Source organism: Pteropus alecto, unplaced genomic scaffold (assembly GCF_000325575.1).
Source record: "Pteropus alecto unplaced genomic scaffold, ASM32557v1 scaffold7, whole genome shotgun sequence".
Classification (NCBI taxonomy): domain Eukaryota; kingdom Metazoa; phylum Chordata; class Mammalia; order Chiroptera; family Pteropodidae; genus Pteropus; species Pteropus alecto.
The window spans coordinates 64399988-64413329 of NW_006494614.1; the positions used below are offsets into that span (position 1 = coordinate 64399988).

At 45.2% G+C, this 13342-nt stretch overlaps 1 protein-coding gene across 1 annotated transcript in view; it reads right to left on the reverse strand.

Annotated features, from left to right (window-relative positions):
• Nucleotides 1-13342, reverse strand: part of PEPD (peptidase D) — a 111195-nt gene that overhangs the window by 76021 nt on the left and 21832 nt on the right. Inside the window, exons 5-6 of the mRNA XM_006926787.3 lie at nucleotides 11525-11572; nucleotides 10171-10232 (exon numbers count right to left, since the gene is read on the reverse strand). Of these exons, the coding sequence (XP_006926849.1) occupies nucleotides 10171-10232; nucleotides 11525-11572 (110 nt within the window). The remainder of the gene's footprint in view (nucleotides 1-10170; nucleotides 10233-11524; nucleotides 11573-13342) is intronic.

Consider the following 13342-nt stretch of genomic DNA (forward strand, 5'->3'; position numbering starts at 1 on the left):
ACTAGTAAGGTAATTATATGAGCAAGTATAAAGGCAGTGTAAATGTATTTTTTGTTTATAACTCCTTTTTTTTTCTGCTATCTAACTTAAAAGACAACTACACAAAGCAATAATTGTAATTTGTGTTGAGAAGCACAAAATGTGTAAAGATACAATCTGTATGCAATAAGAACACCACGGAGGGGAAAAATGGAACTATATAGGGGCAAAATTTTTGTATACTATTGGAAATAAGTTACTATTAATGCAAACTAGGTTGTTATTTACAAGTCTAAGAGGTCATTTGTAATCCCCTAGGTAACAACTAAGAAAATAACTAAAACATACAGAAAAGGAGATGAGAAAGGAATCAGAACCATATACTATAAAAAATCAATTAAATACAAAAGAAGGTAGCAATGAAGAAGCTGAGGAACAAAAACGACATATGACATATAGAAACTAATAACAAAATGGCAGGAGAAGTCCTTTATCAGTAATTACTTTAGATGTAAATGGATTCTCCAATTAAAAGGCAACGATTGGCAGAATGTATAAAAAAAATGATCCAAATATATGCTCTGAAGAGACATACTTTAGATTCAAAGACATAAATAGACTGAAAGTGAAAGGATGGGAAAAAAATATACAGATGGTCCCCAACTTGATGGTTCAACTTAAGATTTTTCGACTTTACGATGCTGTGAAAGCAATATGCATTCAGTAGAAACCATACTTCAAATTTTGATCGTTCCTCAAGCCATCGAAACACGGTACAATACTCTCTCTGGGGTACAATACTCTATCGTGATGCTAGGCAGTGGCGGTGAGTTGCAGCTCCCAGTCAGTCACACAATCACGGGGATAAACAACCCATACCCTCCAGTGTACTGTGTTGCCAGAGTTCGCTGTACACTGTGTGTTTGTTGTACATTGTTGTTTTTGTGGTTTTGCATCCCATCATGTCTATAAAACACCCATCTGTGTCTTCTGCTTCTTGTGAGGAGCAGAAGGTGGCAGCAATTACTCTTGAGGTGAAAGTCAAGATAGTTGCCCAACTGTAGGCTAATGTAAGTGTTCTGAGCACATTTAAGATAGAGTAGGCTAAGCTATGATGTTCAGTAAGTTAAATGTATTAAAAGTATCATCACTCTCTAGTAAAGGTAATTATATGAGCAAGTATAAAGACAGTGCAAGTGTATTTTTTGTTATAACTCCTTTTTTTCCTCCTAACTTAAATGACAACTACATAAAGCAATAATTATAAATCTGTGTTGAGAAGCACAAAATGTGTAACTTTTTTCTTCTCCTATCTAACTTTTGACTTACAATTTTTTCAACTTACAGGGAGTTTACTGAGATATAACCCCACTGTAAGTCGAGCTATATCTGTATCATGCAAACAAAGACCAAAAGCGAGCTGGCATGGCAATACTGACATCAGACAAAGTAAGTCTTAAGACAAAAAGTTTTACTAAAGACAAAAAAGGACATTTTATAAAATATAAAAAGTATTTTAAAAAGATCAATTCATGAAGTAGATGTAATTATTATAAACATATATGTACGTAACAATACACCGCCAAGATATATCAGTCAGAAACCGACAGAACTGAAGAGGAAGAAAACAATTCAACAAGTGGAAACTTGAAGTAATGGACAGAACAATTAGAAGATCAGCCAAGAAAGAGAAAACCTGAACAACACTACAAACCAACTAGACCTAATAGACTTCACCCAACAGCAGAATACCCATTCCCATTTTCTCAACTGCACGTGGGATATTTTCTAGAAAAGACCATATATTAGGCCATAAATTAACTCCCAATAAATTTAAAAGAACTGAAATCATATTAAGTACGTCCTTCCATCACACTGGAATAAAATTAGAAACCGATAACAGAAGAAAAATTCATGAATATATGGAAATTAAATATACACTCCTACACAACCAATGGGTCAGTAATCACAAGGGAAACTAAAAATACTGACAAATGGAAACAAAAACACAACATATCAAAATGTACAAGATTCAGCTAAAGCAGTTCTGTAAGGGAAATTTATAGATGAAAATGCCTATATCAAAAAGGAAGAAAGTTATCTTAAATCAATGACTTAGCCTTCCACCTTAAGAAAATAGAAAAAGAAAAGCAAATTAAACCCAAAGCAGAAAGAACAAAATAATAAAAATTAGAGCTAAAGTAAGTGAAACAGAGAATAGAAAAATAATACAGAAAATCAATAAAATCAAAAGTTGGCTCTTTGAAGAGATCAACAAAACTGGCAAAGTCTTAGCCAGACTGACCAAGAAACAAGGAGAAGGCTCACGTTACTGAAATCAGGAATAAAAGAGGGGCATTACCACCGACTAAACAGAAACCAAAAGGATTATAAGGAAATGTGATGAACAACCATATGGTAATAAATTGGATAAACAAGATGAAAAGAAAGAATTCCTAAAGACACAAACTACCAAGACTGACACAAGAAAAAAAAAATCTAAGTAGACCTATAACAAGTAAAGATATTGACTTAGTAATCAAAAACTTGTCACAAAGAAAAGCCCAGGATCAAATGCCTTCACTAATAAATGCTACCAAATGTTTAAAAAAGAATTAATACCAATCCTTCATAAACTCTTACAAAAACTAGAAGAGGAAAAAATATTTTCAACGCATTTTATGAGGTCAGTATTACCCTAATACCAAAATCAGACAAGGGGATCACAAGAAAACTATAGATAAAAAGCCCTTATAAACACACACACACACACACACACACACACTCACTCACTCACTCTTCAACAAAATACTAGCAAACAGTATCTATTCATCAACATATAAAAAGGCTATATACCATGAACGAGTGGGACTTATCCCAGGAATATGAGGTTACTTCAACATACAAAAATAATCAAGCTACTGGACCATATTAATAGAATAGGGGACAAAATCACATAAATGTAGCAAAAAAATCTCACAATTTTCCACATCTTTTCATGACAAAAACACTCAACGAATTGAGAAGAGAAGGGAACTTCCTCAACCTGATAAAAGGTATCTACAAAAAACCCACAGTTAACATTATATTTAACGGTCAAAGACTAAAAGCTTTTCCCTAAGATGAGTAACAAGGCAAGGATGTCATCTCTCTTCACTTCTATTCAACACTGGGGGTTCTAGCCAGGGAAATCAGTCAAGAAAAAGAAATAAAGGGCATTGAGATTGGAAAGGAAGAAGTTAAACTATCTAATAAGTTTATCGATGACATGATCTTGTAGATAGAAAATCTAAGCAACACACACACACAACACCTATTAGAGCTAGTAAACAAGTTAAGCAAGTTTACAAGATATGTGATCGACATACGAAAATCAGATACATTTCTATATGTCGGCAATAAACAATCTGGAAATAAAATTAAGAAAACAATTCCATTTACAATAGCATCAAAAAGAATAAAATATTTAGGAATAAATTAAGTTCAAGACTCATACTGAAAATCACAAAACATCACTTAAAAATTAAAGAAGATCTAAATAAATGGGAAAATACCCCATGTGTATGAATTTGAGAGATTAATTTTGTTAAGATGACAATACTCCCCAAATTGAGCTACAGATTAATGCAATTTCCACCAAAACCTCGTCTGGCTTCTTTACAGAAAGAAAAGCTGATCCTAAAATTTGTATGGAAATTTAAGGGAGCCAGAACAGCCTAAACAATCTTGAAAAAGAGAAGCAAAGTTGGAAGACTGACATTTTTCCAATTTAAATACTTACTGTAAAGCTGAGTAATAAAGATAGTGTGGTACTGGCATGAGGAAAGACATATAAATGGAATAAAATTGAGAATTCAAAAATAAACCCATATATTTATGGTTAATCGACTTTTTTATTGTGGTAAACACACATAACATAAAATGCACCATTTTTTAAGTGTATAGTCCAATAGCTGTTTTTTAAAGCTTAATTAGACACATCATGAATCTTACTGTATGTAAATTTTATTTCAATAAAATCAACTTATAAAAATTGACAGAATGAAAACAAGAAATAAATTCACAGAGTGTGAGATTTTCTCATACCTCTTGTGGTGAAAGAACAAGCAGAGAATCAGAAAAGATGTAGAAAATATGAATAATAAAATTAACCAACCTGACTTAATTGACACACAGAGCACTACAGCCAACAACTGCAGAATACATGCTCTGCAAGTACACAAGAAACATTTATCTTAATGATAAGCTGGAAGTTTTAACAAATTTCAAAGTGTTGAAATACAAAAAATGTTCATTGATTACAGTAATGTTAAACTAGAAATCAGTAACAGAAATAAAATTATAAAATCCCAAATTGTTTAGAAATTAATAGACTTCTAAACAGACTGTTCAAAGAAATAATGGAATTAGAAAATAGAAACATGAAATATCATAAACCCTGAAATGCAGCTAAAACAGTGCTCAGAGGAAAATTTATAGCTCTAAATGCATTCAGTGGAAAAGAACATTGAAAGCAATGATCTAAGATTTTATAGCTCCCATCACAAGAAAGTCCCTTTCTTCTTTCCCAAGAAGCTAAAGAACAAATAAACCTAAAGAAATTAGAAGGATATTAAACAGAGCAGAAATCAATGAAATAAAAAACAAATATATAATAAAGAAAAATCTACATAGCCAAAAGTTGTTCTTTGATAAGATAAACATAATTGAAAAGGGGACCCCTGGAGACAAAAGGATCAGATCGAGGACACATCTTTGGTACACCGTGTCATGTGTGACCCGCAGCTCAAACTATCAGTAAGACATCTAGGGAAGCATGATGTGGCCGAGCACAAAAGACAGTCCTCAGCAGAAAAGCCCTGGCAAGCCTTCACCCCTCTGCATTCTGAGCCCTGCTCCGTCTCAAGCCAGGGTATCACACAGGGCATGCAGCCCTGTGACACCCAGGGATGCTCTGTCACCTCATTATTGGTGTTTGAAAACAACTATCTGCTGCCGTGATTGTGAGGCTGGCACCCCCACTCCCGGCTGAGCCCTATGAGGATGGTTGTGGGCCGAGGAGAGAAGAGGGAACGGGGTATGGGCGGGCTGACAGGAACCCAGATCGCCAAAGTGTCCAGATTTCTAACGACACAAATAAGACTACTTAATTCAAAGTCAACCAAAATGTTGTAGAATCAAAGCCCTACTTGTGAAATATCAGAGAAAACCAGGCAGCCAACATGGTTCAGTGTGAAGAACAGAGCAGCAGATGACATAAATCAAGACAACACTTCTCTGCCTCCCATTTTGCCAAATGTCACTTTGACATTAGGAAAAGCAACGGCCTATCTCCTCAACAGCCAAACACACCAGTAAAATCTCACTTCACAAAATGTACGTGCGTATACACACACGCGCCCACGCACCCACGAGCCGCAAAGTGACCCAGCACACAGACACAAACACACAGATAACAGGAACATAAACACAACAGACAAGATGAACACACAGGTAGCATACACTTAAAAAAGAGGCACACGCAGACACACACAGACACACACAGATGTGTATACAACAGGCACACACTCAGAGACACACCCAAATATATACACATACGGAAACACATAAACTCACACAAATGCACACTCAGACACAAAAACATCCAAATACACCTGGATACACACAGAAGAGTCCAAAGACACTCCCCAGTGTGGACAGCGTTTGACTTGGGGCAATAAGATTTGGATGTTCCTTGCTTTAGCCACTGAACTAGTTAGCACTCTCTGTGATGAGCATGTGATCACTGTGGAAAGACAAACCCACCAGTGCCTGTGAGGGCAGGGGGTGTTCTGGAAGCAGACGGTACCTCCCTGGCGGGCTCCACCTGTGGGCTGGGTGATGAGGGTGAGGTAGGGGCCCAACCACCCCTGCCTCCTCCCTGCAGTTTCCAACCCTGGAGAGCAGGCCCTGCGAGGGACCCCACCCTGGACCCCTCCTAGGGGCTGAGGTGGGTTCTTGTCCCTTTAGGATTCATCCCCTTGTGGACATTCCATGGGCCATAATCAGAAGCCCAGTCTCAAATACTAACTTGATACACAAGTTAACAGCAACCAGAAAGCCAACGTCCTCACATCATATATTGGCATTTTGCTGTAATTGTCAAGTTTTAATAATGTCCCTCTGCTACCTGGATTTTAAAATTCACTTCTTAGAATATTAATATTCCTGCATTAATGATCCCCAAATTCAGCAATTTCATATTTAACTGCTTATTTAAATGGAATTAATTCATAACCAAATCTCTTCAAATATGCAAGGCAATTTAAGTAATGCCAAAAGATAAGAAATACACTTATCCTGAATAACCAGTTGATGTTAAATATCGACCCTATTTCTCTGTCAGACAACAATGTGAAACAGAGCCCTCTGTAACTCACTGCCCCCTCCCCCAGGCTCCTGGGCGCACAGTCTGCCTGCTTTGGGGGTAACTCTCCTGCCAAAAAGGCACCCTATTAAGCTATGCAAACTTGATAGATGAGTGACTCTCGACTCAGGCCACCTGGGCCCCCAAGACCACCCCTTTTCCTCCATAGTCAGCATCTCTCTCAGGAAAATCTGCTCTACAGCCCACCCCCTTAGATGCTAACCGACATCTATTACGTCTGACTTTGCTCCTAGGCTGCGCGAACCAACCGCTCCAGGCAGTCGCAGTGGCCACAGCCTCTAAGAAGAAGCCCCATGTCCTCCTGACTGCAGAGCGACCCTCTCCACCTCAGCTTCACCTAGCTCCAGCCCCAGACCAGCCTGGCCATGCCATCACCAAGACCTGGCAATGAGCACCTGACCCCATCCTCCAGCCAGAGCCCACAGAGGGCCCTGCTCCTTCCTTCCACACCTGCAGCCATACATGAGAACTGTGGCCTGGGCCAGAGGCCAAACTCAGCCTGAGGCCTGGCAGACTGTCCCCACCTGCTCCCTTCATCCCATCACAATCACACCCCTGGTTCCCCACAGAGGAGAAAACCACATCCCTTGAGCCCAGGGATCTCAGGCCATTGAGAGATGCCAGAGCATATCTACCACCCCCACCCCACCTCTGGCTCCCTGTTCTCTCTGCTTTGGGTCCTCCACGACCCCAACACTGTGAGACCTTGCACACTCCCTGTTGTAGGGAGCAGGCGACCCAGCCCTGATCTGGGAAGGTAGAGGGGTGTCCGAGGTCTCCCAGGACCAAATGTGACAGACCCAAGGCAGCCAACCCCCAGAAGCCACATTTGGAGAGGTCACAGGCTGCTCACTCAGCTAAACCAGGACCCAGAGACTCTGGCATGTGTAGACAGGTGAGGCCACCATTCTACCAAAAGCTCCCTCCTCTCCCCAGGCCAAGGGGTAAAGGCAGCCTGGGATATAGCCCATGTGCACAAAACGAGAGGCCAAACCTGAACTTCTGCTAAAACAGGTCAATCAAGGACCTAAGATGGGAGGTGTTGCAGAGAAGTTCAAAAGGGTCAAACCCTAAAATTTCAGGAATAAGGCACATCATTAGGGCTGTGAGAACTGACCGGTGATAGAAGCAGTTGAGTACTAGAAAGCAGGACGACAGCAAGATTCATCTTGCTTAGGAAACAGGCTATTATTATCTCCAGCAAACAGCTGGAGCCGCTCATAGCAGGCAGGTGAACTCGGTCCATGAGCCGCACTGGCCCTCAAGGACAAGGGCCTCTCTAGCTTGGCATAGAGGTCAGGAGGTGGCAGAGTCAAGGTGCTAGCAGCAGGGGTGGGTGGGAGGCAGGGGGCTGGGCTGCACCTACACCCCAGGAAAGTGGACATGACTCTCTACAAGAGAAAGGCACTGGCAGGCAGCTGGAGACAGAAGCCACTGTCAAGATCAGTGCCCATGGCATGGAGCTACACGAAGGGTGCCGCAGTGGGAGGGGAGGCCCAGAGGGAGGCATGGGGGACAAACCTCCAGGGACAAGAGGGAGGGAATACCACAAGCAGGCCAGGGGACCCCAAAGCAGAGAGATACACGAGAGGGCTTTCATGTGCAGTGTGTCAGCCAAGTCAGAAAACTCAGCCCCACAAGAGTTTGGGAAGGAATCCCCCAGGGCAGCAGTGAGGGGTCTGGGGTAGCACCCTGTGGTAGGCCCCCATCTGGACTGGACCATGAGTTAGAGAAGGACCAGCCCAGCACCTAGGGAAAGTATGCAAAGTTAGGGCAATTCTTGGTTCTGTAAAAAGCCTCCCAAAACAATGAATGAATGAATGAATGAATGAAATTTTAACATGCTCCCAAATGCTGACCAGGTGGGTGTGGGTTTGGCAGAGCACACCATCTTCTGGGCTCTTGGCAGGGATTGCAGAGACTCAGGGAGCAACAGGGGACAGAAACTGGGGTCTGTTTATGAAGGGAGAGATCGGGTTCACATCGTCACTGCTCCCAGGGCGGGTGGGGATGACAGTGATGATGTCCCTGAGCCCCCCATCTCCCCCGGGAAAACTTAGAGAGCAGCCAGCAGTGCTCTCCTCTCAGGGGCTATATCTTGAGCTCTCTCCCAAGAACCATGCCTGCCATACCACCCACCAGACCTGTTCCCAGGGTGCTGAGCAGACATTCTCTGAAGCAGAGACCTCTGGAGCGGGCAAGCCAAGGCCCACAGCCAGGAAGCCCCACAGCTCCCTGACACCAGGAGTCTTGTAATCAGCGATCCTCGAGTCTACCTGGCCCACTGCACAGACAGGGAGATTGAAGCTCAGGGGCAACAGGACTCAGTGGGGGCTGCCTGTGAGCACCAGCTCCACACCAGGCTCCAGGTGAGTGCGATATTTCGTCTCCACAAGCCCAAGCATGCTACACATGGGGGAACCGAGGTTCAGAGGGCAAGTTCTCCTAAGATCACAGAACCAGTCAGTGAGGCAGCCACCAAGGCTCCTTCCTCCACCAGCACCATGGTGTTGGGGACCACTGGTGACAGTGGAGGCAGGTGAGCAGGGTGCCGGAACACCAGTATCTGGCAGCGCTGGGGGGCCCAGGGAGGCTCAGCCCAAGACAGGCAGCAGCGGATTATGCACCCCCACTAGGGCCTAGGCTATGGCCAACATTTCGAGGAGCCCGGCTAACCACTGCCAGTGTGGGAGGCGTGGCCATGCTGGGGAAAATCCCAAGAGGATGCAGAGATTTGAGCCATGAGAAGAAGCAAACCTGATACTGGATCCCCCTGCCCTATCGCTCTTATCACTGGGGGAAGTGATACATATTTATGAGCTCTGAATCCTCCTAATCACCCCGACATCTCACATACACACAAATTCCCGTGGCTCAGGCTCATACATAATTATAAGGCACTTCCTCTGTCACTGCCTCAGTCCACTAAAGGACGACAGAGGACACGGTGGCGCAGAGTAAGTGTGGTGGGGGAGGGGCTGCGACTGAGGTACAGGAAATGGCTGGGAGCTGTCCAGCCCAGCAGCCTGGAGGAGCAGGTACTGCCTCCACCCCCCCCACCCCCCCGCCACACACACACATACACAAGGGCTTGTCCACTGTAGCCTCGGGCCAGCAATGCAGACTCTACAGACCCCCACAGGGCCAGCCAGCCCAGCCCAGAGGGACAGAGCACTCTCCACGAACCACAGCGTGAGGGTGGCAAGGAGAGCAAGGTGCTGCACTCCCTGTGCACAACATCTGTCCTCCTGCCTGGAAAGGTCTAGAAGGGGGAACAGGGTTTGTGGCTCGGCTTGGTGTTCAGCTGAGAGAGGGCAGGGAAGGGGGTCACTATCTGGGGTGGAGGCAGCACGGACACGGGGGAGTTATGAGCAGGGCTGGGAGAGGTTCGGGGCTAGGAGTAAGAGGAGGGGCTGCTAAGAACAAAGACGGAGGCGCTGGGAGCAGGGCTCTGGAGGGGAAAGCGTGGCATGGTGGGGGCCTGCCTGTGCGTGCACAGCGGTCGGGCTGCCTGAGCACTCAGCGGGCCTGCACTTTCATTATTCAACTCAAGAGAAGTGGCATCTGTTCCTTAGAGTAAAAGTCAAAGTGAATTTAGGCAAATTATTTTTCTAAACATTTCCTCAAAATGCGCAGTCTAACCCTCTTTTAGCATTCTCCAGTTTGCGTATTTTGTGTCCAGTCCGCAGACTGACAAGGGCCTGCTGGCAGAGATGGGAGCTGTGAGAATGGAGAAAGGCAGTTCCCAGGCCCCCAGGACTCACTTGCTGATGCCCTCGAAGGAGGCCTCCTTGCAGACACTGCCGCTGTCGGTGTTGACTCCACGCTGGAGGAAGAGAGGGAGTGTGAGGGCACAGAGACATCAGAGTGGCATCTCCACGGCCTGCACTGCAGAGCCTGCCTCCTCCGGCCAGACTCAGGACCGGGGAAGAACTGGGAGCCCCAGCCCAGCCGGGCGAAGCCATCTCTCCCTGCCTTTTACGTAACTCTGAGCCGGGCCCCAGCACAAGGGCAAGACCTCCTTTTTCTGCTGCATTTTGAAAAGCAGAGAACACACGATCTCCGCTGTCAGAGCACTCTGCAGACACCAGCAGGCTGCTCAGGTACAGGTAGGGGCTGGATGAGAAGAGCTTGGCCCGGGACCGCCCCCTACTAGCAACCTGCTGTCCCAGGCCAGCCCCATCTCATGCACATGCTCCCCACTGACTGTTCTAGAGAGCACTGTCAAATCTAGCCCTTCCAAAGATGCTGTGTCACATTCCTCTCCTTTTCCCAACTGTAAGGAGACTCTAAGTGGAACTCAGACAGGAGCGAAGATAAAACAAAAGATTCAGAGAAAAATGTGCCATCCCAGGAGAGGTAAGTCATTTTAAATCGCCACTTCTTCCTCAGAACCTGCAGGATGATGGGTAATGGAATTCCCCCAATAAAACACACTGGACTGTATGTGACCACAAGCCCCTAACACAACCTTCCTTCTCAGCCGTCACAATAGCACAACAGGACAAACAGACCACGTGACGTGCTAACAAAAATAACCAAGAAAAACTATTTCTGTAAAAATCGATTAACAAAGGAGAGAAGGGTCACTTTGGGAGGGAAGAAGGGTTGTACACTCTTCATGTCTGAAGCTCCCAAGGTTAAAGAAGTACAAGAAAGCAGGCTTCTCCTCTGAGCCCCTTCACAGCCCGAGAGCCCCCACAGGCTACGCAGCCCCGCCCCGCCCTGACACCAAGGGTGTGTTTTTCAAATTCTATTAACAATGGAGGAGACATGGGGTGGAAGCAAATCAATATTCTACATCCACAAATCCTCTGTGTTCAGCGTGATACAAATACATCCTCTAGCCAGGTGTTAACCCTTGGAGTGGGTATGGTGTCTCATCCACAGTGGCCTCATGACAGGACACAGCACATCCAAAGGAGACCAGAGAATTGGGGACAAAGAGACTGGAGAATCCAGCTGTTCAGACCAAGGTGACACTACCAATCACCGATGACCATTCCTCTCAGTTTCTCAGTCCTCCCCTATAGTCCCAACCTCTGCAGGGGCAGGCAGCTCCCTAAAACCCCTCCCCATGCACAAACACAGCCTGGCCCCTGGATACCTGCCACTTACCAAAGTGAGGAGGACAGAGGGGCTCAGTGACGTCAGGACACTGGCAATCTGAGAGGTGAGAAAGAAAAATCCACTTTAGAGCAACCACAGGAAGTCGGATGGAGATGCTATACGACCATCACTTAATGATGGCTCACACAGAGCAGATCCTTAAACGAGGAAGTGCTGTTGTTGTCCCATCCTGCCGATGAGGAAACTGAGACTTACAGAAAATTAAGGACTTCTGAAAGCCACACAGCTATCAAGTGGCAGAGAGGGATTCAAACATAAGTCTGGCACACTTCCCCACATGCTGCCCTACCTCCACACAGGAATCCCGGGCTCCCAACAGCCAGACCTGCCCACCCTCCAAGACCAGCCCTTCTGTTCATCTGCCAAGTCCCTCCCGAAAGACAACTGGCAACCTCTTAGGCACTGGCCCCACCAGACTCCCCTCCCCAGAGCAGACACCTTCCTCCATGCTCTCCCTGCCACCCATTAATCTCTTAGACCATGGGAAGTTAGTTGTCCCCAACATCTGCCCCAAGCCCCCAGCCCACATCCCCACACCCCATCCTTCCACCATGGCCCACTCAGGCCTCACATCCCTCTGCGGCTTGCTTCCTGCCCCAACCCCCTGAATGAGTACACCATGCAAGCTCATCTCTCATGCCTTTGCCCAGGCTCTCCCCTCTGCCTACAGTGCCTTCTCCCTATCTTAGCTGCTTCGTCAATTCGTACTCAGGACTGAGGTCCGTGGCCACCCAGGCAGGTTCATTCACTCCTTCCTCCACTGCCCCACTGACCGTCATCATTCCCTTGGCCAAGTGCCCATCACACTGTATTAGCCATGACGTCTGCACACTTGGGTGCCAACGACCCTAGGGGGAGGACCTTCTTCCTCTCTTGGTCCCCACCCCCATCTGTTCTGCATCTTGGCTACTACAGCCCCTATTGTATTTGAGCCCCCCAGCTCAGAGAACAGTCTCCCCTCTGTAGGCCTCGCCCCTCCCCACACCCCCATCTAAGTACTTTAACACTGACACGGTGAGAGTGAGGACGATCTGTTATTTGCTGTTTTTAAGCTTTATTGAGCTGTCACTGGCATACTGTACAGTGCATGTTTTGATAGTTTTGACGTACGTATATATACATGCTTTTTAATACTAAGAGGCTCCCAGAGAAAACTTGGAAGATACTGAAAACTATAAAAAGATAAAATATACCTACAATCTCATCCCCAGAGACCTTTTATCTCTGCACATAAAAACAGAGATCTGTAATGACATTTGGATCACACAAAGTTACATGCTTCACTTATTCCCTGTCATTAAATATTCTTCAAATCCCTGATTTTTACCAGTCACTACTGCCGGGGATGGTGAACGGCCAGGGAGCCCTTGACTATGGCCTTGCCAGGCACTTCAGACACCATGTCATTTAACCACCCATGAAGCTGGTGCTGCAAATGTCCAGACTTCACAAAAGAAATGCTTATTTAAGTTAGATCATAAAGCCTAGAGTTGAACCTATGGCTGTGTCATACTCTCTTAACAGATGTAGCATAATTTATTCAATCCTCTATTGGACACTTAAATTATTTCTAAGGACTAACTATTGTAAATAATGCTCTGATGAACATCTTTGTTAAGTCCTTTAAAAAATTTCCTTAAAAAAAAAAAAAAAAATCACCCAAATCTGACCCAGGAAAATGGCTAGGTGAAAAGCCATATACTTTGACAAGGTTTCTGATGCTCAAGGCCAGATGCACTGCCAGATGTGAACCAACCACCCTCGTACCAGTGGTGCCTGAGGCTCCATCTCCCTGGACCCCCGTTC